We start from the raw sequence: 27,865 nt of genomic DNA on the forward strand, positions 1-27,865 counted from the left end.
TGTGACGAGGCTCTGGTAGATCTGTGGTGATTTGATTGGGTTCATGAAGATCAACTGTGACTTGACTTTGCTCATGAAGATCATTGGTGACTTGACTTTGTTCCTGAGGATCAACTGTGACTTGACTTAGTTCACGGAGGTTAATGGTGACTTGACTTTGCTCATGAAGATCATTGATGACTTGACTTTGCTCATGAAAATCGTTGGTGACTTGACTTGGTTCCTGAGGATCAACTGTGACTTGACTTGGTTCCTGAAGAACGACTGTGATTTGACTCAGTCCTTGAAGATCACCAGTGACTTGACTCGGTCCTTGAAGATCACCAGTGACTTGACTCGGTTCTTGAAGATCACCAGTGACTTGACTCTGTCTTTGAAGATCACCAGTGACTCGACTCTGTCTTTGAAGATCACCAGTGACTCGACTCTGTCCTTGAAGATCACCAGTGACTCGACTCTGTCCTCGAAGATCACCAGTGACTCGACTCTGTCCTCTAAGATCACCAGTGACTCGACTCTGTCCTCTAAGATCACCAGTGACTCGACTCTGTCCTCTAAGATCACCAGTGACTCGACTCTGTCCTCTAAGATCACCAGTGACTCGATTCTGTCCTTGAAGATCACCAGGGACTTGACTCTGTCCTTGAAGATCACCAGTTACTTGACTTTACTCTGAAAGGTCAACGGTGACTAGCCTTGGCTCTGGAAAGTCCATGGTAACTAGTCCTGACTCTGGAAGGTCAACAGTGACTAGCCCTGATTCTGGAAGGTCAATGGTGACTAACCCTGACTCCGGAAGGTCAACGGTGACTAGCCCTGACTCTGGAGGGTCCACGAGCACCTGACTAGACTCTGGAAGGTCAACAGGAACTAGCCCTAACTCTGAAGGGTCCACGAACACCTGACTCGACTCTGGAGAGTTCACTGGAACCTGACTCGACTCTGGAGAGTTCACTGGAACCTGACTCGACTCTGGAGAGTTCACTGGAACCTGACTCGACTCTGGAGAGTTCACTGGAACCTGACTCGACTCTGGAGAGTTCACTGGAACCTGACTCGACTCTGGAAAGTCAATGGGCACCTCGTCGGCCTCGGGAACAGCATCGGGCACCGCCTCGGCCTCCGGAACAGCATCGGGCACGTCCTCCTGGACGGCAGCGGCCTGCTCGGGAACGTCCTCCTGGAAGGCAGCGGCCCACTTGGGAACGTCCTCCGGGCTTTGAGGAATGGTAGACGCCTGTCTCCTCCTCCTCCGCCCTCTATGATGGCGAGCCAGTAGCACCTTGACGGAAGACTCAGGCGTTGAGTCAGCCATCTTGTCTGGCAACACAGGTGTACACAGATTCGGCCATCCTGTGCAATGGTGCTGGGCTGGCGGCCATCTTGTGCAGCGGCGCTGGGCTGGCGGCCATCTTGTGCAGCGGTTTTGGGGCTTTAAAGTCCTCTGCCTCTCCCACAGTGAAAGGAGAACCACATAACAAGAGTGCAAAGTCCATTATGTCCCTTAAGCTGCAATTAAACTCCCCTCTAGGTAACCATGATTTTACTGGTTCATTGACTCCAAAACGGAATAGATCCTTAAACAGGACTTCATCGTCTAGAGGAACTCTATAAACCAATTCACAGAACTGTTGAACATAGTCCTCAATAGTTCGATCTCCTTGCTTTAGATCTAACAGCAGGTCAACTGGATCTGTGGTTAGGTTGGATTGGTGATATGCTGACATTGAAACAGGAACCGATACCTCAGTGACAAGGGGATACCGGGCTGCTGGATCCTGGTATGGCGAAGTCTTCTGTAACAAGGGGTCGGAGGCGTTCGGATCCATATGCAGCATTTATTCAACAGAATGGTAAGACAGGCAGAGATCAGGAATGGCGTCAGGTGTGTCAGGGATAACCAGAATCGTAACCAGAAACAAGCAGAGATCGGGACAGGCAGCGGAGAATCAGAGTCGGAATAAACAGTCCAAAGGTCAAAACACAGGAATAACAAACACTGGGAAAACGCTCGGAAATGTCAGACTGGCTAAACAAGACTTCGCAGTGAGTGAGAGTGAGAGTGAGTGTGCTGCTTTTATGTGTGTGTGTAAATGAGGTGCAGGTGTGGCAAGGAAATTGGCTGATGAATGAGGTGCAGGTGTGGCAGGGTGATTGTGATGCAGTGACTCATGGGTAATGTAGTTCGGGTGTGGTGCAACAGTTTGAGAGGTGCTAGTGTCCAAGTGACAACTGGTGGTGAATGGGTGGAATGGTCCTGACTGGATTGCCCTCTACTGAAGCTCATGGGCACTCCATCTAATGATCGTGACAAAAGGTCTGCCAGCTTCTGTACACCTTTATCTACCCAGATTTTGAAACCCCCATCAGCTCTTCCTGCCTTAAAACCTGTGTTGCCCCTAATAGGCGAAAAAGGAGAGATGGGAGGAATACCTCCCGTAAACTGATGAGCCCTTTACCTAATATCAATTGTGTTTTTTAAAAAGGGGTTTTTTGTAATTTTTCCCAATTTTTGGTGGCATGCGGAATATAAATACAGATTCAAGTTAAGTTTTGTTTCTAATTGTTCAATTTTGATCAATGCTTGGGGTGTCTCAGTTGCAAAGTAGAATATGGCTGAGCGCAGCTGTGCAGACCAGTAATATAATTTAAAATTAGGGAGTTGTAACCCCCCTCTCTCATATGGCAGGTACAGCAGGCGAAGCCTTAGTCTATGTTTTTAATTATTCCAAATGAATCTATTAAGGACAGTGTTTAATTCATCAAAAAATTGTTTTGAGAGATGCAAAGGGAGTGCCTGAAACAGATATAAAAATGTTGGTAATATGCTCATTTTGATCATGTTTATTCTGCCAATCATTGACACGGGCATTACTGCCCATTTATCTAAAGACTCCTTTACTTCACTAATCAAAGGATCATAATTCATTGGTACAACGGTTTTAATGTCTGGGGTAATTTTAACACCAAGATACACAAATCCCTCTTTTGCATTGATAAACGGGGTCTGTATGACTGGATTTAGCCTCTCGTCCCTATTCAAAAATAGAATAGAGGATTTTGAATCATTTATTTCATAGCCAGAAAATTGACCAAATAGCTCTATTTGTTGCATTAAGTTTGGGACACTGATGGACAACCTTGTCAAAAAAACTATCAGATCATCAGCATATAGGGCCAATCTATGCTCTTGATCTCCTAACTGGATGCCAAATTTATCAGTTCGTTTTCTTATCGTCATTGCCAAGGGTTCCATAGCCAAAATAAATAACATTGGAGATAACGGGCATCCCTGGCGAGTGGAACGTTCCAATGTGAAAGGTTTAGAGACTATGTTGTTTGTCAAGACACTGGCTTTAGGATCTGTATACAAAAGTTTAACCCATTTGAGAAAGTTAAATCCAAATCCATACCTCGGAAGAACGTTAAACAAATATGACCACTCTATTCTGTCAAAGGCCTGACGGGCATCAAGTGATAATAAAGCCGTATCTTTAGCATCAAATTTCTCATGAATTATATTCAAAACTCTTCTTATATTATGAAACCCTTGACGTTTTGGTACAAAGCCATTTTGATCGTTATGAACTAGATGTGAGATAAAGGGGTCTAATCTTTTTGCTAAAACTTTACAAAGTATTTTAGTGTCAACCCCCATCAGACTTATTGATCTGAATGATGAGCATTCTGCAGGAGGTTTACCTGGTTTTAATATCAAAGTGATCATAGCCTGTCTTAGAGTGGGTGGGAGAACCTCATTTTTAAATGCTTCTTCATACATGTTAAAAAGTGGAACTATTAATTTTTCTTTGAAAGTTTTGTAGAATTCAATCATAAATCCGTCTAACCCAGGAGCTTTACCACTGTTGATGCTTTGTATGGCCTGTGATATCTCTTCAATACTTAAATTTCTGTCCAACTCTTGTTGTGTGTCTTCTGTGAGTGTCTGGAACTGAAGTTGGTCCAAGAATAGGTCTTGTTCTTCCGAGGTATGGCAACAATCAGATTTATACAAATTTTCATACAATTGTCTAAAACTATCGTTAATTTCAGATGGGTCTACTGTTACCATACCCGAGGAGGTCTTTATGTTATTAATTGCTCTTTCACTCTGTGTTTTCTTTATTCTCCATGCCAAGAGCTTTCCAGCTTTCTCACCTGGTCATAATAAGATTGCTTTAACCACATTAAACTTTTTGCTGCTGCATCAGAAGACAATTTATTATATTCAGTTCTCAAACGTAACAATTCACTTTGTTTTATTGGGTCATCACTAGCATTTAAGTCTAATTCCAAAGATTTAATTTGCTTATCCAAGATTTCCATTTGTTTTTGTTGTTGTTTATTCTTCGTACTCGTATAGCTAAGAATTTCACCACGAATATATGCTTTAAATCCTTCCCATCTCATTGCGGCACAAGTTTGATCTGTATTCAACTCAAAGTAATTATCTATTTTCTCCCCTATAAATTTAACAAAGTTTGAATTCTGTAGCCATCTTGCTTGAAACCGCCAACGGAACTGTTTGTGGGTGAAGTTGTCCATGTAAACATTCAGTGAGATAGCTGCATGATCACTAATCACTATGCTATCATACTGACATTGTTTGATCCTTGATAAAAGTTCCCTTGAGACAAGAAAGTAATCTATACGTGAGCGGGATTTTTGTATACCTGAGTGACATTTTTATTTGTAGCATTTGGAATGGTATGCTCCTATGAATCAAAATAATTACGCCTCTTGCATAGTTATTGTATGACGAGTGTATCACCTGGCCAGGCCATCTGTTTTTTACAAATTTTAATTCACAATCTGTAAGATGCGTTTCTTGAAGAAAAATTATTTTCGATTTGAGTTGCTTAATCCTGTTGATAACCTGTTTTAGTTTAATTCTTTTCCTGAGTCCTCTGACATTCCAACTTGTGATTTTTATATCAGACATTATGAGTATTCACTTGTTCCATACTTTGTTGGTTTTTTCAGACATATTAATATAGCAATACATTGTGCCGAGTTAGTATGAAATACAAATAACTTTTGAATTAAAAAAAGCAAATAACTAAATGGAAAAAGAAAATCCTGACAGTTAACAGGTTAAAATATCTGTTCTAAAGCAAAACCAGTTGAGAACCACTGATCTCTTACTGTGCAATGTACTGTATATCTGTATATATTAAGTTAGATTATTTTACCCTTTATTTGGTTTTCAGTCATTTTTTCCTCCTCAGTGGACACATACTCGTCCTTCTGCTGACCATCCTCTTCATCCTCAAAGGCACATAAAGAGTTTCAAACAAAAATGGTCAATAAAAATGTGAATGTTTAAAATATAAGCTTCCATTCAGTAACTGATCTATTTAAAAAAAATAATAATTATGATAAAGCAAATACAGTAATAATTAGAATGCAGTTTTCAAGTTTAAGGGCTCAAAAATGCTTGTAAAACATAATTTACATTTAGTCATCAGAAAAAAAATTTTAGTTCTAGGTTTATGTTCAATACACCTTTATTAAATCTAAATATCTAACCAGTCACAACATCCATGAAACCTAAACTTGCTTGTGGTATATGTGGTACACACCAGGCTTTGGCTCGGAGATTCACAGAAACTCCCAAAGCTAGATCGGCTGGTGTTGGCCAGAGAAGTTCCGAAGCGGAGTGTAGCATACACAGGGTCCAGCTGAGCTTTTGAATCTATCACATCACAAACAAATATGCTAAAAATATAGCTCTTTACATATACTCATGCTTAATTTTTTTTTTACTCTATGTTAACAGTGGTGGGCAAAAGTGTGGCATATTTGGTATATTTAAGAAGTTTGAGTTGTTTTTGTTGAATTGGCCATTACAATATCCATAAAACAAACTATTGCTGGAACTTTTTGTGATGTAAGAAATCTGCTGGAACATTGAAAATGATGGAATGGTCACCTTATAGTCCGGACCTCAACCCCATGGAACAAATTTGTGGCAAGGACAGATCTGTTGTAAATTCAAAGGAAAGCCTTTGGCTTGAGTTGCAGAAGCCATGGGATAACATTATTGTTGATGTTTTCAGGAAATAAACTAACACTATGCCAGAGACATGTTCTGCTGCAATTGCAACTGCAATTTTGAGACCCTATTTGCTTATGCACATAGGAGTTTTCCTTTTAGAATTAAAATTTATGGAGGGGGTGTATTTAAATAAATACTGTGTTCATTTACTATAGAGTAAGGTACATATAGGTATTCATGTTTTATACTTGAAAGTAGTAATTATTCTACTGCTTCTGTCATGATGATTTATGACTTTGACCTTTGACCTTTTGACAGGTTGAACTTCCGGTGACCTTATGATGGATGGGTTGAACTTCCGGAATGAGTTCAGGGGCTAACCTATGACCGTTTCCCACGCATCGATCATGTGGTTTTGACAGAAAGTTTTACCCTATTGACCTAGTAAATTATAGTTTTTGACGGCTAGTTTAAACGGTAAAGGAAACACTCCCCACGCATCGATCAAGTGGTTTTGACAGAAAGTTTTACCCTATTGCCCTAGTTAGTTCTAAATCATGGTTTTAGGAAACCCTCCCGATGCATCGATCATGTGGTTTTGACAGAAGCTGTTTGAACTTTGTGTCAGTTAGCTTGTTTGAAGTTTGTGCCAGCTAACTTGTTTGAACTTTATCCCAGTTATACGGTTATGTGTGTGTGTGTGTGTGTGTGTGATTATATGGCTTCTCCCCCCTCCCATTACATTCCTGAGCAGTGTATAAATGGGATCGGTGTGTTCTACGTTTATATATAAAACATTATATAATTTATATAATATAATAATTATGCTAAAGTTGGAAACATTTTAGTTATTTCATATATGTGACATTCAGTTATTTCACATTTATATATAAAACATTCTATAATTTATATAATATTTATATAATTTATATAATATAATAATTATCATGCTAAAGTTGAAAACATTTTAGTTATTTCACATTTATATATATATATATATATATATATATATATATATATATAACATTATACAATTTACTAAAACAATTAAAGGTTTAAAACACACTTTAGTTATTTCATATATGTGACATTCAGTTATCTCACATTTATATATAAAACATTATATCATTTATATAATCTAAAGCAATTTAACTAAGGTTGAAAAACATTCTGTTCTTTTAAAAAGGTTATAACTGCTTCTGTCATGATGATTTATGACTTTGACCTTTGACCTTTTGACAGGTTGAACTTCCGGTGACCTTATGATGGATGGGTTGAACTTCCGGAATGAGTTCAGGGGCTAACCTATGACCGTTTCCCACGCATCGATCATGTGGTTTTGACAGAAAGTTTTACCCTATTGACCTAGTTAGTACTAAATTATAGTTTTTGACGGCTAGTTTAAACGGTAAAGGAAACACTCCCCACGCATCGATCAAGTGGTTTTGACAGAAAGTTTTACCCTATTGCCCTAGTTAGTTCTAAATCATGGTTTTAGGAAACCCTCCCGATGCATCGATCATGTGGTTTTGACAGAAGCTGTTTGAACTTTGTGTCAGTTAGCTTGTTTGAAGTTTGTGCCAGCTAACTTGTTTGAACTTTATCCCAGTTATACGGTTATGTGTGTGTGTGTGTGTGTGTGTGATTATATGGCTTCTCCCCCCTCCCATTACATTCCTGAGCAGTGTATAAATGGGATCGGTGTGTTCTACGTTTATATATAAAACATTATATAATTTATATAATATAATAATTATGCTAAAGTTGGAAACATTTTAGTTATTTCATATATGTGACATTCAGTTATTTCACATTTATATATAAAACATTCTATAATTTATATAATATTTATATAATTTATATAATATAATAATTATCATGCTAAAGTTGAAAACATTTTAGTTATTTCACATTTATATATATATATATATATATATATATATATATATATATAACATTATACAATTTACTAAAACAATTAAAGGTTTAAAACACACTTTAGTTATTTCATATATGTGACATTCAGTTATCTCACATTTATATATAAAACATTATATCATTTATATAATCTAAAGCAATTTAACTAAGGTTGAAAAACATTCTGTTCTTTTAAAAAGGTTATAAAAAGCGTTTGCTTTAGCTGAATAAAATTAGCTTTGTGAGAAACGGGCTCGCGGCATAGGCGCTTTCACTACGGCGCACGCCCGACTGGAATTGTACGAATTGATGGACAGACTAGGCGACCGACTGCTATACTCTGACACAGACAGCGTCATATTCGTGTCTAGGGACGGCGACTGGGAGCCTCCTCTGGGTGATCATTTAGGGGAGCTGACGAGCGAATTGGACCCAGACGACCATATAACGACCTTCTGTGCCAGCGGTCCCAAATCCTACGCTTTCGAGACGGCCAAAGGTAAAGTTTCCATGAAAGCTAAGGGCATAACTCTAAATGCTAAAAATTCCAAAGCTATCTGTCTCGAATCCCTGATTGGTCTGGTTGACAGCTATGTGACGTCTCATGATAGATCCAAATACATCCTGGCTCAGACGGAAAACATTGTGAGAGATAAAAAGACTCTCACGTTACAAAACAAATCAGTCGTTAAAAGGTTTAAGGTCGTCTACGATAAACGTCGGCTTTTAAGCGATTATACCACGCTTCCTTACGGCTACTGATCAGATGGCGATGCACAGAGGGTCTCAGGATGCGTCCGATTTTGATTTCAGACTTCAACACCCTTTCAGCTGCGTTGTATCTGGACCTTCCAATTCCGGAAAGTCTTATTTTGTGAAACTCTTGTTGGAAAAAGGTTTGAATATCATTTCGAAGAAAATTGAAAACATTGTTTGGTTGTATGATTGCTGGCAAACTTTGTACGATGATTTACTTCAATTGTATGACATTAAATTTATACAAGGAATACCCCAGAGTCTGAATGATGATGATTTACTGCCTGTTACCTCCGCTAACCTTCTCGTCGTCGACGATCTCATGGAGCAAGCTAGCGTTAACGTCGAACTGCAGCGCGTGTTTACTCAATACTGCCACCATCGTAATCTCAGTTCTATTTACATAGTGCAAAATTTATTTGCGCAGGGAAAGTCGAGTCGAACCATCAGCTTAAACGCCAATTATATGATCCTGTTTAAAAATCCCCGGGACGTCCATCAAGTGGCGATGCTAGGTCGTCAAATGTACCCCGGAAACACAAAATACTTTATGGAGTGTTATCACGACGCGGTCGACCGACCTTTCGGCTATCTACTGATAGACTATAAAGCAAAAACTCCGGAGCAGTACCGTCTCAGAACAGGATTGCTTTCAGACCGTCAAGTGGTTTATATCCCGAAAAAAAGAAGAGCGTGATCACCATGTCCGCCAGGCTTTGTAAGCATCTGCCGGTGTTAAAACTGCTACATAAAGCCACTCCTAAACAACGACGCCTTATTTTACAATCGGCGTCCGACGAATTCATTTTAGCGCTCTGCGAAGTGGCTCTAAACATCCTCTACGGCGTCATTCCGGTCAGCAGGCGACAGTACCAAAAACTGAAAAAGAGAAAAGCGGATATTAAATTTGTAGCCGATAAAAAAATCGGCATAGCGGCCAAGAAACGAGTCTTCAACCAGAAGGGAGGGTTCCTGTTACCGCTCCTCAGCGTCGCCGTGCCGTTTCTCACGAGCTTGATAGCGAATCGTTAGGATGGAGTATGCCGAAAAGATGTATTTAGTCCCTCACCATCAGCTGGATAAGCTCAAGAGTGAAAATGCTCGCGAGAACATTCAACAGACCGTGGAGAGCGATTTGGACGTCGCCATAAGAAATATTTTACACCGCGCCGATTTGAATCCTTACGAAAAAGTCAAACTTTACACCCATACCCTGAACAGGTTTTTGACCATCGTTAAACAAGGGGATCGTGAGAGCGGTGTTTTAACGCTTTCGTTACCCGATCTCGATCCCGGTCATAAAGACGAATCGCAGACTGCCGCTAACGTTGAAGACGGTAAAGCCGAGGAGGCTGTCGTCGCCGAAGTTCTGAAGAACGTACCGTCGAGAAGCGTGAAAAACAGCAGATACATATTAGACAAGATGTCTAAAGCTAAAGGACTAAGCTCGTGGAACGAATCCGGGGAGTTTGTGTTCAGGGGTAAAGCCGTACAAGGTTCGCACATGGTCGATTTGTTAAAAAATGTTACGGCCCCGCAAAACGTTAGGGATGAACGGAGACCTCCGGGATGGTCGGAGTTTCTACGTGCCTTTGGCGAATTAAACATCCCTTTTTCTACGGTGCCGAACCAACAGGTCAGACGAGCGATTAACTCTCTAAAGAGTAAACCTGTAGAACCCCCATCACCGCCTGTTAGATCTTATAAAAGAAAAAAAGGGAGGAGATATTCACCTCCCTCGGGTCCAGATTTTGAAGACTCGCCGTTTAAATCGCCGGCTATCGACCTACGCCAATGGATGGAAATGTAACGACTCCTTAGATTTTGTGTGTGCATTAATTTGTATCTTATGATTAAATAAATAAAAGACGATAAGAAATATAATGGTTTAAGCTTTTTTTTATTTATACGTCAAACATGTCTGCACACAATGAACACACGATAACATTTTATCATTACAAACATGCGGTTTCAATCTCTTCACAAACAGGGACACCATTTTATCATTTTTAATATAATCATCGGTGTATAGTCTCATCACGTGGTTATAGTCGCGACCTCTGGCTAAATGATATAGAAAAAACACACAGTGCTGTCCGCAGGTATCCGATGAATAGTCCTGGACGCGTCTGTCGGAATATAATACGTCGACGTCGTTGACGTCAAGAAAGTTATTGATGCTGATTGGAAAGCGGGGACTGTCGGGCGGATTGCCGAAGCTGTCAAAAAAACAAGCGGTCCCCTCTCGGGCTAAATAAACGGCTAACCAATGTTCCCCCGGCAATCGAGTCGGGTGGGTATTAACGACGCAGAACGACGGTAAGATCCTCAACGGTGTTTTGGGTAGTTGATCGCTCGGTAGAACCCCGAGAAAATGAGTCCCGCATGCTATTTTATCCACGATAGCTGTCAGTTGTAGCATGTTCATCTCTCAGTAGTGATCGATCAGTACCTGTCTGCGGTTAGACACTTCAATAAGGCTGTCGAATACGGCGTAAATTATTAAATTAACGGTATTCGGCAGAGGTTGCCTGAAACGAGCTTCGACTCTGATGTTCCCGGACTTGATGAGGGAAATGTGCTGACCGCAGTCCTCGTCCGGCGTCAGGTTAAATGCGTAGAGCGTGTATCCGTTCAGGAAATCATTCCTGCCGATACAGAGAGGTCGATCTTTAAGGTGTCTCCCGGTTGTCATCGCCAACTGATAATATTCGCGCACAGCCAAACCGGCATCGAAATTAGGTTGTAGAGGCTTGGCGGGAAATTGTTGACCGTCCACGTAGACTGCCAGGAATTCCAGATTGTAATGTTTGAACGCGAATGGATTTTTCTCATAGGAACCGGTGAATGCTTCGTTATCGACCATACCGATAACGATAGACTTTGGTAGCGTTCCTAGAAACAGATTTTCTTGATTGGAAACGCGAGAGCCGGCGGGTATGGAGAAGGATTTTAGACAGACCCTATCGATGGGGTACTTGGCCGTGGTCGAGAGCAGCGTCTGGGCGTGAGCCAGTCTCACCGGGGGCGATACGGAAACTTTTTTGACAAATAGGGACGCCGCCGCTATATGTAATTTGTAAGCCACGTCGTCGGACCTCATCAGACAGAATTCATCCTTTGCCCGTATGAACCGTAATTTTAAATCCAATCCATTAATTAAAAGTTTCTCTTGAAAGAATATATCGCTGTGTATGGGAGCGAGCAGTTCCACCTCGCTGCTTCGGCTGGTGTAGAGCGATCTCTTCGTAAACCCCTCGTTACGCCCTGCGGGGTCATGTACATCCATGTGACCGGCCGTGTCTTTGTGAAACAGCCCGGCGGTGAAAATACTTTCCAACGTATCTTTACCGTAGTTGAGCAGACTTTCGATGATGCAGCGATACGGATGAGTTCCGGAGCTCTGAGATATCAGACGGTCGCCGAGGGTTACGTCGACCTGTGAAAACATGGTACCTGCCAGGTAATTTATCGGCCCCACCTTAGCCGGGTGAGCGATAACCGCTCCGTCAGGCCCCGTGATTTTCACCCGTAGATAGAGCATCGTGTTGTTAAGATCCAAATAATCGTCACCGTTGCCTGCGATAAAAAACTCCAACGGTGCAGAGTCCGATATGGCCGATAATGGGGCTACTTCTAAATAGCCGTTTTTCTCAATAACTGTCTGCGTCAGCGGGACTGTAAATAGGTCCAACTCGGACTTGATGCACTCCCCCGACATGCGGTGCAATAACGCCATGTTAGAAGATGGTTTTTGCGACTCTCTTGATCAACGCCTTTCGTCTAACAGCCGCCTTACGTTTTCTGCGTACGACTGAGCGTTTCTTTGGTCCAAGCGTTGTTTTCTTCTTTCCCCACAGACCACGCCTCCTCACACCCGGTGGTTTAGACATCCTCTTACGGGCCATGACCATCAGACCGGATCCGTCTTGAGCTTTATCGTTATGAGACCGCGTCAATACGTTTGAGACTACGTCGGATACTATATTTTTAGCGGCCGATTTTAGATGGGGTTTCGCGATGCTAAATCCTCTTTTTAACAGAGGTATAGCCATCCTGAACAGGCCTCTGAAAAGACCCCCTAAGCCCGCTCCGTACATAACCCCTCCCCCGGCATAGCCCGGCAAACCCCCGCCGGCCTGATTTCGGTAGTAGCTGACATAGTCGGCGGTCTCTCCGGGCCTATAATAAACCATTTTTTGGTTTAAAGTGTAGTTTTACGATGACTTTCCCGTAAGAAAATGGTACTCGACGGTTTTGATCGTCCTTCAACTCTATGGTGATGTCGGTGATGTGATCCTTGCTGATCGATGCGTAATGCGGGGTGTCGTATCTAGCAATGACCGAGTCGTTGCTTTTACCCGATATATGTACGCATCTCAAAAGAGGAACGTAAGAATCACCGACCGTTTGATATTGGATAATGTCAGTGTAGACGTACATCGTGTAGAACCCACCGTTGATATCGCATTGATGAGGGGCGTACATGACGGCGTTTACGGTAAAATCTGGTTTTTTATGATAGTTTAAACCTCCGAGAGGTTTTAGCGTCGTTCCTAAAATAGTGGCTAGTCTCCCTCGAAAACTCATCGAAATGTTGGGTTTCGCGGTCAGAATCACCTTGTTTTTTAATTCGTCATGACTCAATACGGCCGCCGGTGCGGTGAGTTGATTTATAGCCCGCAGGATTGTACGAATGTTTGCGTAGTACCCGCCGCTTATGTGTAATTTCGTAATTACAGAAAAACCGATATACGAGTCTTTGGAGGTCTTGCTATCCGGGGGTTCCGGAGCCGTATGTAGGATGAAATGACCGTCTTCGTCATCAAAGTTGTACCAACTTCTAGGATATTCGATTTCGGCGAGTCCGACTTCCCATTGTCCTTTCAAGTCTATAGCTTTTGCTAACCTGGTCGTATAGGAGGATATGCGATTTTCAGGATAAACCGACGACGACGCATTGCACGGCAACGTGACGTAGAACCCGTGATCGTCCATGGCGACCCTTCGTCGGTATGATCTCATCCGTTAAACGTCGGGGTGTTTTAAGTCCAGCAGAGTTTTTTTATCTATGTAACTATTAAATTTTGAAGGCCACCCTAGCCATTTCACTAAAACGAGCGTAGATTTCCCTTGTTTTTTCTGCCCTAAAATCTTTTCCACCTTAAAAGATTTGTTTTTACTCACAATTATTTTTTGCAGCTCTTTTTCATAAAAAACCCCCTCGATGACATCGCCGTCGTAATCGGTGAGTCTGTAGACCGGGGGTTGACGGGGGATACGCGAGGATACGGTGAAAAATTCCTCCGTGTAGTTCTGCTCGTAACCTTTGGCGAACGGACCTCTCACTTTAGAAATCCTGACGACGTCGCCGACTTTGAAATTAAATACGGGTCTCTCGGTCTTCTTTATATCGCCGTACAAGTTTTGAAACACTTGATCCTCGTTTACTTTGCCAACGTCCACGGGTCTCATTCTGATACTTCGATGATAACTAGCGTTGTACCCCTGCATGATGTCTTGTAAAACATCTATGTATCGACGGGAATTTGTAGCCGTTAAAAGTCTCCACATACGACTTTTTAAGGTTCTGTTAAATCGTTCAACGACGCTGGCTTTCAAATCGGTAGCGGTAGCGAAATGATTGATGTCGTGCTTTTTCATCACATCTTGAAATTGTTTGTTAAAAAATTCCTTTCCCTGATCCGTCTGCAATTTCTGAGGCACGCGGCCCTCTTCGAGGATAGACTCGAACGCTCTAGTGACCTCTAGACCGCTCTTATTCTTCAACACGCGAACCCAGGCGTACTTGCTAAATACGTCAATGCACGTCAACAGATATTTATGACCGTCGTTATCCTTAGCGTAGGCTATCATGTCGACGAGATCGGCCTGGAACTGAGTATCGACCCCGTACACGACCACTCTGTTTCGTTTGTATTTTATAGGGGCTGGTTTGTGTAATGTGTAAGCGTCCTCACCAGCCAGCCATTCTGAAACCTGTTTATCGCTTAGACGGACCCCGCTGTCTTTCAAGACGGCGTCTTTTAATCGTTTTTTACCCCCTAAAGAGCCCGGGTTGGAGGGCGTATAATAAGCCTCTTTCATGAGCTCCGCCATGGTGCCGTCGCAACCGTTGGAAAAGAATGACGCGTACAAGCGGTTTGAATCAATCTTTTATTAAAAAACGTTACACGATATAATAAAAGATAGTAAACATGGATGTAATAAAGGATAGAAAACATACATACTACGAGTAAAATGGATAAAATACAAAACATACATACTATAATAAAAAAATACATAAAGAGACTAAGTAAAATGGTATTAATACAACATGTAAAAATACACACTCTAAGTAAAAAATGGGATTAATATGATTGAACATGCAAAATGGATATGATGACGTTACATACACAGACTAAAAAGTAAAATAGTTATAACAGGTGTGTTACAGGATACAAAATGGATTAATAATAATACTGTCAGTGGTAATCTAACCAGAAAAGAAAATCGCGGCAGGCCATCATGTTTTTGTCTAGGATGTAATCGACGTACATTACGACAATTTTGTCTACGTTTTTAATCACTTCGACGATTTTGACAGCGTCGTCCTGATCATCGGAGTCATATTCTTTTGATTTCTTCATTAGCTCGGTACAGACATCCGCCACGTACGTACAAGTACACAACAGATCGGTGATCCCGAGCGGGGATTGTGATTCACACAGCATATCTAGAACCTGTTTTATCATTACAATGGGTGGATCGTTGCCATCAACACATTTGTCCGTCATGTAGTCCCATGAGCTAACCAGTCCTCTTATATACACCATATTTTTCTTGAGATTTGCCCCGCGCACGGTATCGTGACACGGAGTATCGGGGTGGGATGCGTCCATAATAATCTTGCTCACGAGATCGGTCATCTGGTCTCTGTAATGCGCTTTAAACAATAATTCCATACAGCACTTTAGGCTACAGGCTGCACCCATGTTGGTGGTGGTTTGGTCACTGGCCATTCGCGTTGGGGAGATTTTCCCAGAGATCAACGACGTCGCCGACTATTTCCTTGCAGGGTTTGTCCAGAAGTCTCGCCCTGATTTCTTCCACCTTGGGGACGATGAATGGTTCGTCTTTTAATTCGCGCAGTATAGCCCCGACCGTTCCTTGAATACGATGGGGTTGAGATTTTAACCCGCACCGCTCCAGGAGGGTAGTGATGATGGAATGAAAAGAGGGTTTAAACAGCTTGCCCGAAAGTTCTTCAAAGTGTGTGTCCAAGTAGTAGTTGGGAGGGTCAAACAGACAGGAATGTTGCAGCTGGCTAGGATGGTCAATCTCACAGCCCTCGCACTCGTCCTTCTGCTTATCGTTGATGAGATGTTGCAGCAAAACCACAGTTGCGGCTTTTACGATTTTGAACCCGACGTCGCTGAAACATCCGTCTGTGGCGTCGAAGCCAGGATTAGAATGAGGAAGGGTCCGGTCGGAAGTAGATGAGTCGTGCGATTGGACCCGAAAACTTTTATCCCCTCCGTGGGGGCAGGCGCTCCCGATCACCGGATCCGAGTCTAAGCTACGTTTGATAGCCGGACCAGAGTCGAGGTCCGAGGTTTCAGGGCTGACGATGTTGCCGGGAGCCCAATCGTTTTCAAAGCACGATTGCAACTCTATGCGCCGTCTGACCGTTTTAGCCGAGACCCAGTCGTTGTGGAGGCCCGATGGACCGCCGGCGTCAGTCGAAGTATGTAGGGTTGCGTCGTCGTCCGGAGGGTCGAGAATGCTGTCGAAAGAGATACCGCAGCTACATACGTGGTCTTCAGCCATGGTTTATAAATGAAGCTTGGGAGGGTTGGTCCGAGGTATTTTATGATCGCTGTGAAAAGGGGAGGGGGCGTTGGAGCGCTTCAGCCTTGATTTATACGCGACGCTTGGCGAGGTCCGACCGCGGAGCTTTAGGATGGGTGTAGTGAATGGGCGGGGACGGCAGAGAGTATGTGCTGCTCCGCGCACATCTCTCGGGGTGGAACAGTTGCACTTTAATTTTGTTGTATCCGTCATGCATGTCACACCATTTGAACATTTTGTTGATGATTGAAAAAACCCTATTCAGTAGATCCAGATCGCACCACTTGAACAAAAATTGCATTTCATACAGATCGTGATGCTCGTTAGGCAGGATGCGCCCAAACCGAGTGTTGTTGAGCTTTGTCTTGTCTTTACACTTGAATATGTAAACAGAATCATTCGACCTCTTTTGAGTATGGTCTCCCACCACACGGTACCGGACATTCGGGCTCACCCCGTCCCACTCCGCCACGTACAAAGGCTCCTCGCCGCCATCATTCAGATCCTTCCAGACATGTTTGTAAAATAGAGACCAGTCTTTTTCAGGAAATACCAGACACTCGTCTTCCCCAGCCTGAAACTCACCGAGACCGTCGGTGGTGTAGAGCGTAACAACTCGAGTTGGTTTGTGAAATTTGTATCCGAATACGCGGTTACTGCGCATCATAAATTCACCTTTAGTCCATTCCGAAATTTCATGGAGAAAACTTGTCAAACGGATGTGTCCGAAAGGTTTTCTCGGTGCCATAGTCAGACTATCCGTCATCCTGTTGCTCGTCCCCGCATCTGTCGATTGAGGGGAGGATAAACCATCCATGCTCATGTAGCTCATGTTTCCCTTTCCGGTAGTGCATGTAGAAAACACCGATCCCATTTATACACTGCTCAGGAATGTAATGGGAGGGTGGAGAAGCCATAATAACTGGGATAAAGTTCAAACAAGTTAGCTGGCACAAACTTCAAACAAGCTAACTGACACAAAGTTCAAACAGCTTCTGTCAAAACCACATGATCGATGCATCGGGAGGGTTTCCTAAAACCATGATTTAGAACTAACTAGGGCAATAGGGTAAAACTTTCTGTCAAAACCACTTGATCGATGCGTGGGGAGTGTTTCCTTTACCGTTTAAACTAGCCGTCAAAAACTATAATTTAGTACTAACTAGGTCAATAGGGTAAAACTTTCTGTCAAAACCACATGATCGATGCGTGGGAAACGGTCATAGGTTAGCCCCTGAACTCATTCCGGAAGTTCAACCCATCCATCATAAGGTCACCGGAAGTTCAACCTGTCAAAAGGTCAAAGGTCAAAGTCATAAATCATCATGACAGAAGCAGTTATAACCTTTTTAAAAGAACAGAATGTTTTTCAACCTTAGTTAAATTGCTTTAGATTATATAAATGATATAATGTTTTATATATAAATGTGAGATAACTGAATGTCACATATATGAAATAACTAAAGTGTGTTTTAAACCTTTAATTGTTTTAGTAAATTGTATAATGTTATATATATATATATATATATATATATATATATATATATAAATGTGAAATAACTAAAATGTTTTCAACTTTAGCATGATAATTATTATATTATATAAATTATATAAATATTATATAAATTATAGAATGTTTTATATATAAATGTGAAATAACTGAATGTCACATATATGAAATAACTAAAATGTTTCCAACTTTAGCATAATTATTATATTATATAAATTATATAATGTTTTATATATAAACGTAGAACACACCGATCCCATTTATACACTGCTCAGGAATGTAATGGGAGGGGGGAGAAGCCATATAATCACACACACACACACACACACACATAACCGTATAACTGGGATAAAGTTCAAACAAGTTAGCTGGCACAAACTTCAAACAAGCTAACTGACACAAAGTTCAAACAGCTTCTGTCAAAACCACATGATCGATGCATCGGGAGGGTTTCCTAAAACCATGATTTAGAACTAACTAGGGCAATAGGGTAAAACTTTCTGTCAAAACCACTTGATCGATGCGTGGGGAGTGTTTCCTTTACCGTTTAAACTAGCCGTCAAAAACTATAATTTAGTACTAACTAGGTCAATAGGGTAAAACTTTCTGTCAAAACCACATGATCGATGCGTGGGAAACGGTCATAGGTTAGCCCCTGAACTCATTCCGGAAGTTCAACCCATCCATCATAAGGTCACCGGAAGTTCAACCTGTCAAAAGGTCAAAGGTCAAAGTCATAAATCATCATGACAGAAGCAGTAGAATAATTACTACTCTTGAAATACATCTCACTGTTCTGTATATGAAGTAAATTTCCAGTGGACAAATATGAATACATGATTTATGACAATGTTTTATGAATTAAATAAAGATACTTGCTCTTTAGATTTTTGACTTGATGTTTTGTAATAATAATAATAATAATTCCTTAAATTTTGTAATTATCTCAAGTTCGTTTGAGTGAGAAGGAAGGTGATCGGGGTCAGTGTTCTGAGGCTCATGGGTACTTTATTAATAAAATAAAACAAATCATGCCACACGCGCATATATTTCCATCTGGCCTGCAGTCCTACCCCCCCCCCCCCCTTTCCTGGAGAGGAAGTTTGCCACAGGCATCTGCGCACATGCTCCATATGTCGCTGCCAGTCTCCACTGTAGATGATGATATCATCCAAGTAGGCAGCGGCATAGACAGCATGGGGCCGCAGGACTCTATCCATGAGGAGCTGAAATGTGGCTGGGACCCCGAACAAGCCGAAAGGAAGCGTCACAAATTGTTGTAATCCAAACGGCGTGGTGGAGGCTGTTTTTTCTTTGGACATGGGAGATAAGGGGATCTGCCAGTATCCTTTTGTTAATCCAGTGTTGAATAAAAACGAGCTGTACCTAACCAATCAAGTAGCTCGTCAATCCGTGGCATTGGATATGCATCAAATTTCGACACTACGTTCACCCTGCGATAGTCCATACAAAACCGCACCGAGCCGTCCGTTTTGGGGACCAAAACTATCGGTCTCACCCAATCACTGTGGGACTCCTCGATTACTCCCATCCCCAGCATTGCCTCTAATTCTGAGTGAACCACTTTTTTTTGTGTTCAGGTAACCTGTATGGCCGGCTTCTAACTACCACGCCTGCTCCATCTCAATATGGTGCTGAATCAGATTAGTATGACCAGGCAGGGGCGAAAACACATCTGCAAATTCTGATTGTAAACCTATGATGTCAGTGAGCTGCGAGAGTGATAGGTAATCCCCTCCCGGGGCCAGGGTGAGAGATTTTTCTTTGACGATAAATGATGATGGCCCGAGATCCTCCTCTCCGCTCACTGCCGGTGCAAGCAAAACTGACTCCTCCTCACTCCAATTTTTAAGGTGGTTGAGGTGGTAGATTTGCCATGAATCGCCTCTGTCTGTTCGTATTACTTCATAATTGAGATCTCCTATCCGCTGTGTGACCTCAAAGGTTCCTTGCAACTTTGCTAACAATTTGGAGCTGGAGGTTGGTAGTAATATGAGCACGTTATCTCCCGGTGCAAACTCTCGAAGCTTAGATCCCCTGTTATACAACCGGCTTTGACTGCCTTGAGCCTGAAGCTCTCCATAGAGAGCTGCCCCAGTGTTTGGAGTTTTGCTCTCGGGTCCATGACATATTGAATTTCGTTTTTGCTATCTGAGCGTCCATCTTCCCAAGTTTCTTTTAGGACGTCTAACACCCCACGGGGCTGGGGTCCATGAAGAAACTCAAAGGGGGAAAACCCTGTGGGGGCTTGTGGGACCTCGCACACAGTGAATAAGAGGGGCCAGCCATCTGGCCCAATTTTTCGCATCTTCTTGTACGAATTTACGAATCTGTTCGACCAGACCATCCGTTTGTGTGTGATAGACGCTGGAACGTACCGATTTAATGCCCAATAATTCGTACAATTCGCTTAACATGCGTGCCCTGATTCGTGAGAATCTCTTTTGGGATTCCCACGTGGGAAATTAAACGAAACAGGGCATCCGCCACACTCTTCGCTGAGATGCTGCGGAGTGCCACTGCTTCCGGATATCGTGTTGCATAGTCTACTACATGCAACGTCAACTGGCGCCAAATCCGGCCCACCAAAGATTTCCATCCGGCCCCCAGAATAATACCGAATTCAGGAATAGCCTTGTAAGAGGAAAAAGTTTAGGGCTGGTCCGAATACCATTTTTTGAGCTTCGAAGCTTCAGTAGTAATTAACATATTTTTCTCTCTAATAAAGGCAGGAATCTGTGTCTGTATGTCTGTTTGCATTTGTTTTATTTCGAGAACCGTTCATCCAATCGGCTTCACAAGGGAGTGCAGTGTCGCATTTGGTGCAATATAGATGGACACGCAAAACGCGACACATTCAGAATTAATTAACTTTTAGTAAACTACAATCAGAACAGCGCGAGCGGGAAGCGGCGCACCTCACGCGGGCAGGGCTTATGCTCCAAGAACGGACACTGCACTAAAACGCACACAAACAGGTCTATTAAATTAAGCAATGCTTTTAAGGTAGTCTTATATTTTTCTGACTAACAAATTGGCACAGTAAGGGTAGATTTAAATACAGAAAAAGGAAATTTAAATAAAGAAAAAACGAAATTTAAATAAAAAACAAATTTAAATAAAGAAAAACTAAATTTAAATAAAGAAAAACTAAATTTAAATAAAGAAAAAGGAAATTTAAATTAAAGAAAAAACTAAATTTAAATTAAAGAAAAAACTAAATTTAAATTAAAGAAAAAACTAAATTTAAAGAAAAAATGAAATTTAAATAAGAAAAACGAAATTTAAATTAAAGAAAAAACGAAATTTAAATAAGAAAAAACAAAATTTAAATAAAGAAAAAACGAAATTAAGTTAAATTAAAAGCGAGATTAATTTAGATTAATAATAACGGGTAAAAATGCTAATACATTTTGTTTCTATTATTCTATTTTCCACAATGTCAAAGCAACAAAACACAAGCTCAGACATGCACTTCGGTCCGTACAAACTCCGCTGTTCTGCGCTCTAGCCAGAGAACACTCCCGTTGGAAACGCGTCGGTTCTATTTCTAGCATGCACGCGTTTTCCGTGTGGCTCGAGCGCGCCTGAGACGCATGTCTCAGTGTGCAAACTCCAACCTGTTAAATGGGAGCCGAAATAAAAAACGGACATGCCACGCAGCTGAGACGCTCACCAGAGGTGGAAAGTAACGAATTACATTTACTCGCGTTACTGTAATTGAGTAGCTTTTTTGTGTACTAATACTTTTTAAAGTAATTTTTTAAATCTGTAATTTTACTTTTACTTAAGTATATTTTGTTTGAAGTATTGTACTTCGCTACATTTTAAAACACATGAATTACTGAGTAAAAAAAAAAAAAAAAAATCGCTCCCTGGAAACTACGGCAGTAAATAATGGGCAGGAGGGCAAACTGGCGCTAAAATCACAAGAAAGATGCAGACGGACAAAACAGGCGTTAGTGGTGCAGACACTGCTGAAAACGAAACCCCGTCATATTCTGAAGTTGAACTCGAAGGAAATGAAGTGAGCCCCTGGCCATATGTATGCTCTATTATGCAGTGTAAGCTGTACTTGCCTAGGAAGACCAAACTAGCAGCTTATAAAATCTCGACAAGACATCAACCCTTCGCAAGAATGTAGAGGTAAGCTAAATAATTGCATCGTTGCATTGGTGGTTAAAATGAAGCTTTGACATTTTAGCAAGAGGTTTTGCACAAATTAGCCAAAAAGACAGTGGTGAGGAGTGTGCTATTTTTGTTTTAATGATGTGCGCGCGCATTTATAGTGCGTTCTTTCACTGTGTGATTCAGTCTCCTAAAATCCATTTAGAATGATCACAAAATTGAAGATATAGGGGCAGAAAATTAACATATTTATATAATTTCATATATTAAATCAAAATCACACAATGCCATCTTTTCCTCCAAAAATCATCATGAATATATACATACATATATATAACAGTTCAGTAAACAGGTTAATTAAGAGACTTGCGTTTTAGACATCATATTGCCTTTTTTAGCTCTAATTCTACAACAGAAAATAATTCCAAACACAGCCACCAAAGCACAGTTTTGCGTCTCTGAGCAACGTGACAGTGTTTCGTTCCTGAATGAATCAACCGTTTAAATGATTCGGTTCAATCGCAATGACTCACTTATTAACAGTGACTTGCTGACACATACTGGCCATTTTAATTTCACATTTAAAGTATCTTTTGATTTTTTTAAATAATTAATTTCTTATCATTTCAAATGAGTATTCAAAATTGTATGTCTTGTATATCAAAACATTATTCATGCATTTGTAACTGCAGGTTAAATGCATTCTTGTCCTGCACTAAACAGTGTAATACATCTAAATGCCACTTCCAATGAATCTTCTGCATTTCCTCTGCATTAAAAGATGAGTTTGTTGATACTGATTTGCCTGGTAACAGCCCAAATGTTTTATTATTCTAAATAACTGATTCCTTTAATTAAAAACAACTAGTTTGAGATTAATAGACCTATCCCAGGGGTGTCAAACTCAGTCCCTGGAGGGCCGTAGCCCTGCAGAGTTTAGTTCTAACCCTGCTCCAGCACACATATCATGTAGTTTTCAAATAAACCTAAATGATTAGATTAGCTGGATCAGGTGTGTTTAATTAGGGTTATATCTAAACTGTGCAGGACTGTGGCCCTCCAGGAACTGAGTTTGACACCCTTGGCCTGTCCCATTTTGACTCCCTCCACTGTTAAAATGTAACTAAGTAATTTTTACTCTGAGTAAATTTTAAATGAGCTACTTTTTACTTTTACTTGAGTAGATTTTTAGACTGGTACTTTTACTTGTACTTAAGTAAAATTTCATTAATGTAATGGTACTTTTACTTGAGTAGAATATTTTTGTACTCTTTCCACCTCTGACGCTCACAGCCAGTGTGTCGCCGGCCTTATTCAAGGGGGAATGAGAACCGTTTCACGGGGGATCCCAGATGTGCAAAAAAATAAAATAAAATAATAATAATATTCGAATGTCAAATTTTCAAATCGAATACCAACCCACCGAATGAATATTCGGGTCCGTTCCATATTTATTTATTTTTAAATCTAACGAGAAAAAAAGCAAATGAGGCACACAGGTACAGCATTTCTAACAGTAGGCACTATGAATACGTACTTATCAGTCCATTCTTCATTAAAACTACAGTTCTCTGAATCAACTTTTCGCTCAAGGCTCTTTGAGAGTGCCATTTTTTCATTTAAATATATTCAGAAGGCCTTTCTATAGTGTTCTCCACAAACTACGACCTGCATGTGACAGTGATGGACAGCTTGACAGCCTCACAAATATGAAGCCTTAAATATCGCTAACGCCCCCTGGTGGCTTGCTGCAGTACAGGTAATATGTAAAAAATAACATAAATTTGGAATTAGAATTAGTATAGCAAATAATAACATATTAGGATACAATTCGAATTGTATTTTATATTACGAGTATCTGGGCCTTACAGTGTCTGCAGAGAAAAATTCTGGCCCTTTGACAAATATAGTTGATGACCCCTGGTCTACTATAACTAACGCAAAACAATGTTCTCATGCTAAACGTTCTAATGGCCCGATGAGGTCCATACCAATTTGTTCGAAAGGGACCTGCACTAGCGGTAGAGGGCGGTTAAACCAACTGACATACCTGACACGACACACACCATCTGCGCACATTCTCATGAATGCCTGGCCAAAAGAATCGAGTCATTAGACAATTTAATGTCGCTGTCATCCCTAAATGCCCCGCCATTGGATTAAATTGTGCCGTCTGGAAAAACCTGATTTTATCAGGCTTTGATGGATGTAGGTCTGGTTACAATCTGCTTCCGCCAATATTTTATTAATAATGACAGGAAGCGTTATCGATGTACACCAGGAGGATCGGGATGGGCAGTTGTTGGGCAGCCTTCTGGGTTTCCCCGGACAGCAGCGGTATCAGTCGCACCGGCCAGCTGGCTGATGGCCCCTCACACGCCTTGGCAGTCCTCTCAAACAGGTCCAGAAAAGCCTCTGGATCATCTGAAGGCCCCATCTTGGTGAGAGACATGTGAGCGGTGGTTCCCGACCGGCTTATATAGCCTCCCCACACCAATCACTGCAACAAGATCCAGGTGTTAGTCGTTTTTCACTTGACTCACTTACCACCGCTCGTCTCCTCGCTCTCTCTCCCGTCACAGACTTCGCTGAACCACGGCTCCCCCGCCACACATTTGTATAGAGCTTTTTCTGGGCACTCAAAGTGCTTTACATACAAGTTGGAAATCTTCTCAACCACCACCAGTGTGCAGCATTCACCTGGATGATGCAACGGCAGCCATATTGCACCAGAACACAAACCATACACCAGCTCATTGGTGGAGAGGAGACAGAGTGATGAAGCCACTCAGCAGATATGGGAATGGTTAGGAGGCCATGATGGTCAGAGGCCAATTGATGAATTTGGGCAAGGATACCAGGGTCATGCCCCTACACTTTTTTGAAAGACATCCTGGGATTTTTAATGACCACAGAGAGTCAGGACCTCGGTTTAACGTCTCATACAAAGGACGGTGCTTTTTGTCAGTATAGTGTCCCCATCATTACACTGAGGTGTTAGGACCCACACAGATAACAGGGTGAAAACCCCCTGCTGGCTTCACTAACACCTCTTCCAGCAGCAACCTAGTTTTCCCAGGAGGTCTCCCATCCAGGTATTGACCAGGCTCAACCCTGCTTAGCTTCAGTGGTCAAACAGTCTTTGGCTGCAAGGTTAAAACTGCTGGCTTTAAATCTTTTGTATTGAGATTTGAAATTATTTATTCTGGTAATGGCTCATAATAGAATTTTTGAATGAAATATGTTACAATACCTATATACCTTTGTGTGAGAAGAAGAAATGTCAATAAAATTAGCTGAATTTTTATTTGCTTCTCTGTGTGTTAAAAGCACTGTGTACAAAAGACCATGTTTAGTTCCCCTCACGTACTAAGGGGGTTGGATAAAATAATTTGAAAACCTGGAAAACTGGTAATATTTCATTATTAAGATTATTTAAAAGCTGTTTCACCACCATTTGCCTTTAAAGGAAAAGAGGATATTTTGAAGAATGTTTTCAACCAAACAGTCAATGGTAACAACCGACTTACATATTATGGAAAAAGAAGAAAAAACACTATGAAAGTCAATGGCTACTTTCACATGCATGGTTACCAAAACATCTTATTTTGTGGTCAACAGAAGAATCATAGATTTATACAACTTTTAAATAGTATCCATTGGAATCTTCTATCAGAAAATCTGCAAATTGCTTCAATGGTGTTGAAAGAGGAAATTGTCAACTTACTCTTCTCTTTAAACCTGCTCATAATGATTTGATACTATTCAAGTCAGATGATTTGTTTGGCCAAGAAAGATGTTGAAGTTCATCTTGGTGTTCCAATTGTTCAGACTTTATGATCATGACACCACATTTATCACATTTTGTCATTTGATGTTTGTGAGTAAAGTTTTAGCAAATGCAGTTCTTTTATGGATGCCGTAACTTTGCTTCAGTAGTTCTGTGTTGTTTGGATACAGTCCTTCTTAGTATCTGTGATGAGGCATGATGGTAAAAGCAATTCTGCACAAGTAATGATGGCTCAGACACAAAACGTGGCATGTCAGTGCAATGGTTACGTTAAAAATGTTGTTCTTAAAGGGGTCATATACTGCTACATGCACTTTTACAAGTTGTTTGAACCGACATGCGTGTTGGCAGTGTGTACACAACCACCCTATAATGATAAAAATCCAACAAGGTTTTTTTGTAATCTCTTTAATGTATTCCCCTTTCTCAAATCGAGCCATCACATGGTCGGATACCACGATTGTTTGATTGACAGCAGTGTTTCAGCACAGACTGGACTTGTCTCTTACCACAGACCTGCCCTGAGTGAGCCGTCATCAGTCCAAGATGCAGACAAGCATGAGTTCTAATGACTTCTATTGAAGTGTTTTGTTGTTGGATGTAATCCTGATCATAGCAGTAGTCATTTACTCTCGACATTTGAGTGACTGAAATCACAGAGGATTAATTTACGTTTGGATCTGAAAGAAATGCGCCCTGGATCTACTTTAATGCGTTTATGTTCATGTGAATCATTCATGATCCAGCCTCACCTACAGAAGCAGTGAGTATAATGTATTTAAATGAATCATTGCAAATCGCCTTTTCTAATAATGTGCTAATTAGCAGGTTTCACTATGAATGTGACACAAGTAAACCGTCTCTCAGAGAGCAGATGGAAGAGAGGTCCGGGCCCAGCAGAGCTCATATTAGCATTAAATGAGAATTCCACAAACCAGCGTGTTTTGAAAAGAGCTGTTTTTACAGGGTAAAAAACGAGTTTCTACACTACCATTGAGAATTTTTTTAACAGACTATTTTACAGACTTTTCATTAAGAGCCTAAAGAATCTTATCAACTTGTGGAAAATGGTCATTATATGACCACAGAAAGTGCATGAATAGACTTTTGAGCCAGGCATCTCAGTACAAATTCAGGCCACTCAGCTTGCTCGACTTGTTAAAGGGGTCATATGACATTGCTAAAAAGAACATTTGTTTGTGTATTTGGTAAAATGCAATGTGTTTATGGGGTTTAGGGTTAAAAACTCATTATTTTCCACATACTGTACATTATTGTTGCTCCTCTATGCCCTGCCTTTCTGAAACGTATCATTTTTACACAGCTCATTGGTCTGAAAAGAGAGGTGTATGCTGATTGGCCAGCTAAACCAATGCATTGTTATTGGAAGAATGCCTCAAGTGTTTGACAAAAATGTTACGCCCCTTACCATGCTGTGATGCTGTGTCCCAGCGCAACAATATAAAACCAAGAAAACCCATTGCAAACAAGGCACCTGTTGCATCCAGTGGGGACATAATTACTGATTATAATGACTTATACTGTCTTTTTACGCATTGCGTTACATAGCTCGCAGCGTAAACATAAAACAATGTTGTGATCGGAGAAATGACAAACAACAAGTGCTACTCTACAATGCTTAAAACTCATGTTTGAATCATCAGTGGCAAATACTTTTAATATGAAAAAGTACTTTTAGGCTGTGAGTCAGAAGCGCCCAACTGTGCTTACAAAGTTGGAACTGCCCACTATATACTGTAGAAACAGACTTTGTGTGTAGACAGCATTGTTGGCTACTTTCCCAGGTTCAGGATGCAGTCCTCCATAAAATGCGCTACACATATCTGAATATTTGGGTATATCTGTACTGGAACAGTGTTGTAAATACAACTTA

At 41.2% G+C, this 27,865-nt stretch overlaps 1 protein-coding gene and 1 long non-coding RNA gene across 4 annotated transcripts in view; one reads left to right on the top strand and one right to left on the bottom strand.

The window, feature by feature from the left end:
* Positions 1-27,865, top strand: part of LOC132145718 (uncharacterized) — a 383,521-nt gene that overhangs the window by 301,694 nt on the left and 53,962 nt on the right. The window lies entirely within an intron of this gene.
* The window catches only part of LOC132145714 (SH3 and cysteine-rich domain-containing protein 2-like), a 95,917-nt gene that overhangs the window by 59,145 nt on the left and 8,907 nt on the right, over positions 1-27,865 (bottom strand). For all 3 annotated transcript variants that reach the window (XR_009434500.1, XM_059556938.1, XM_059556937.1), the window contains 2 exons: positions 5,583-5,695; positions 5,193-5,268 (listed from right to left, as the gene is read on the bottom strand). Coding sequence is in view for 2 of the 3 variants with exons in the window: in XM_059556938.1 (XP_059412921.1) it covers positions 5,193-5,268; positions 5,583-5,695 (189 nt within the window). In the remaining variant the exon portion in view is untranslated. The remainder of the gene's footprint in view (positions 1-5,192; positions 5,269-5,582; positions 5,696-27,865) is intronic.

This window comes from Carassius carassius, chromosome 8 (genome assembly GCF_963082965.1).
Source record: "Carassius carassius chromosome 8, fCarCar2.1, whole genome shotgun sequence".
NCBI lineage: Eukaryota > Metazoa > Chordata > Actinopteri > Cypriniformes > Cyprinidae > Carassius > Carassius carassius.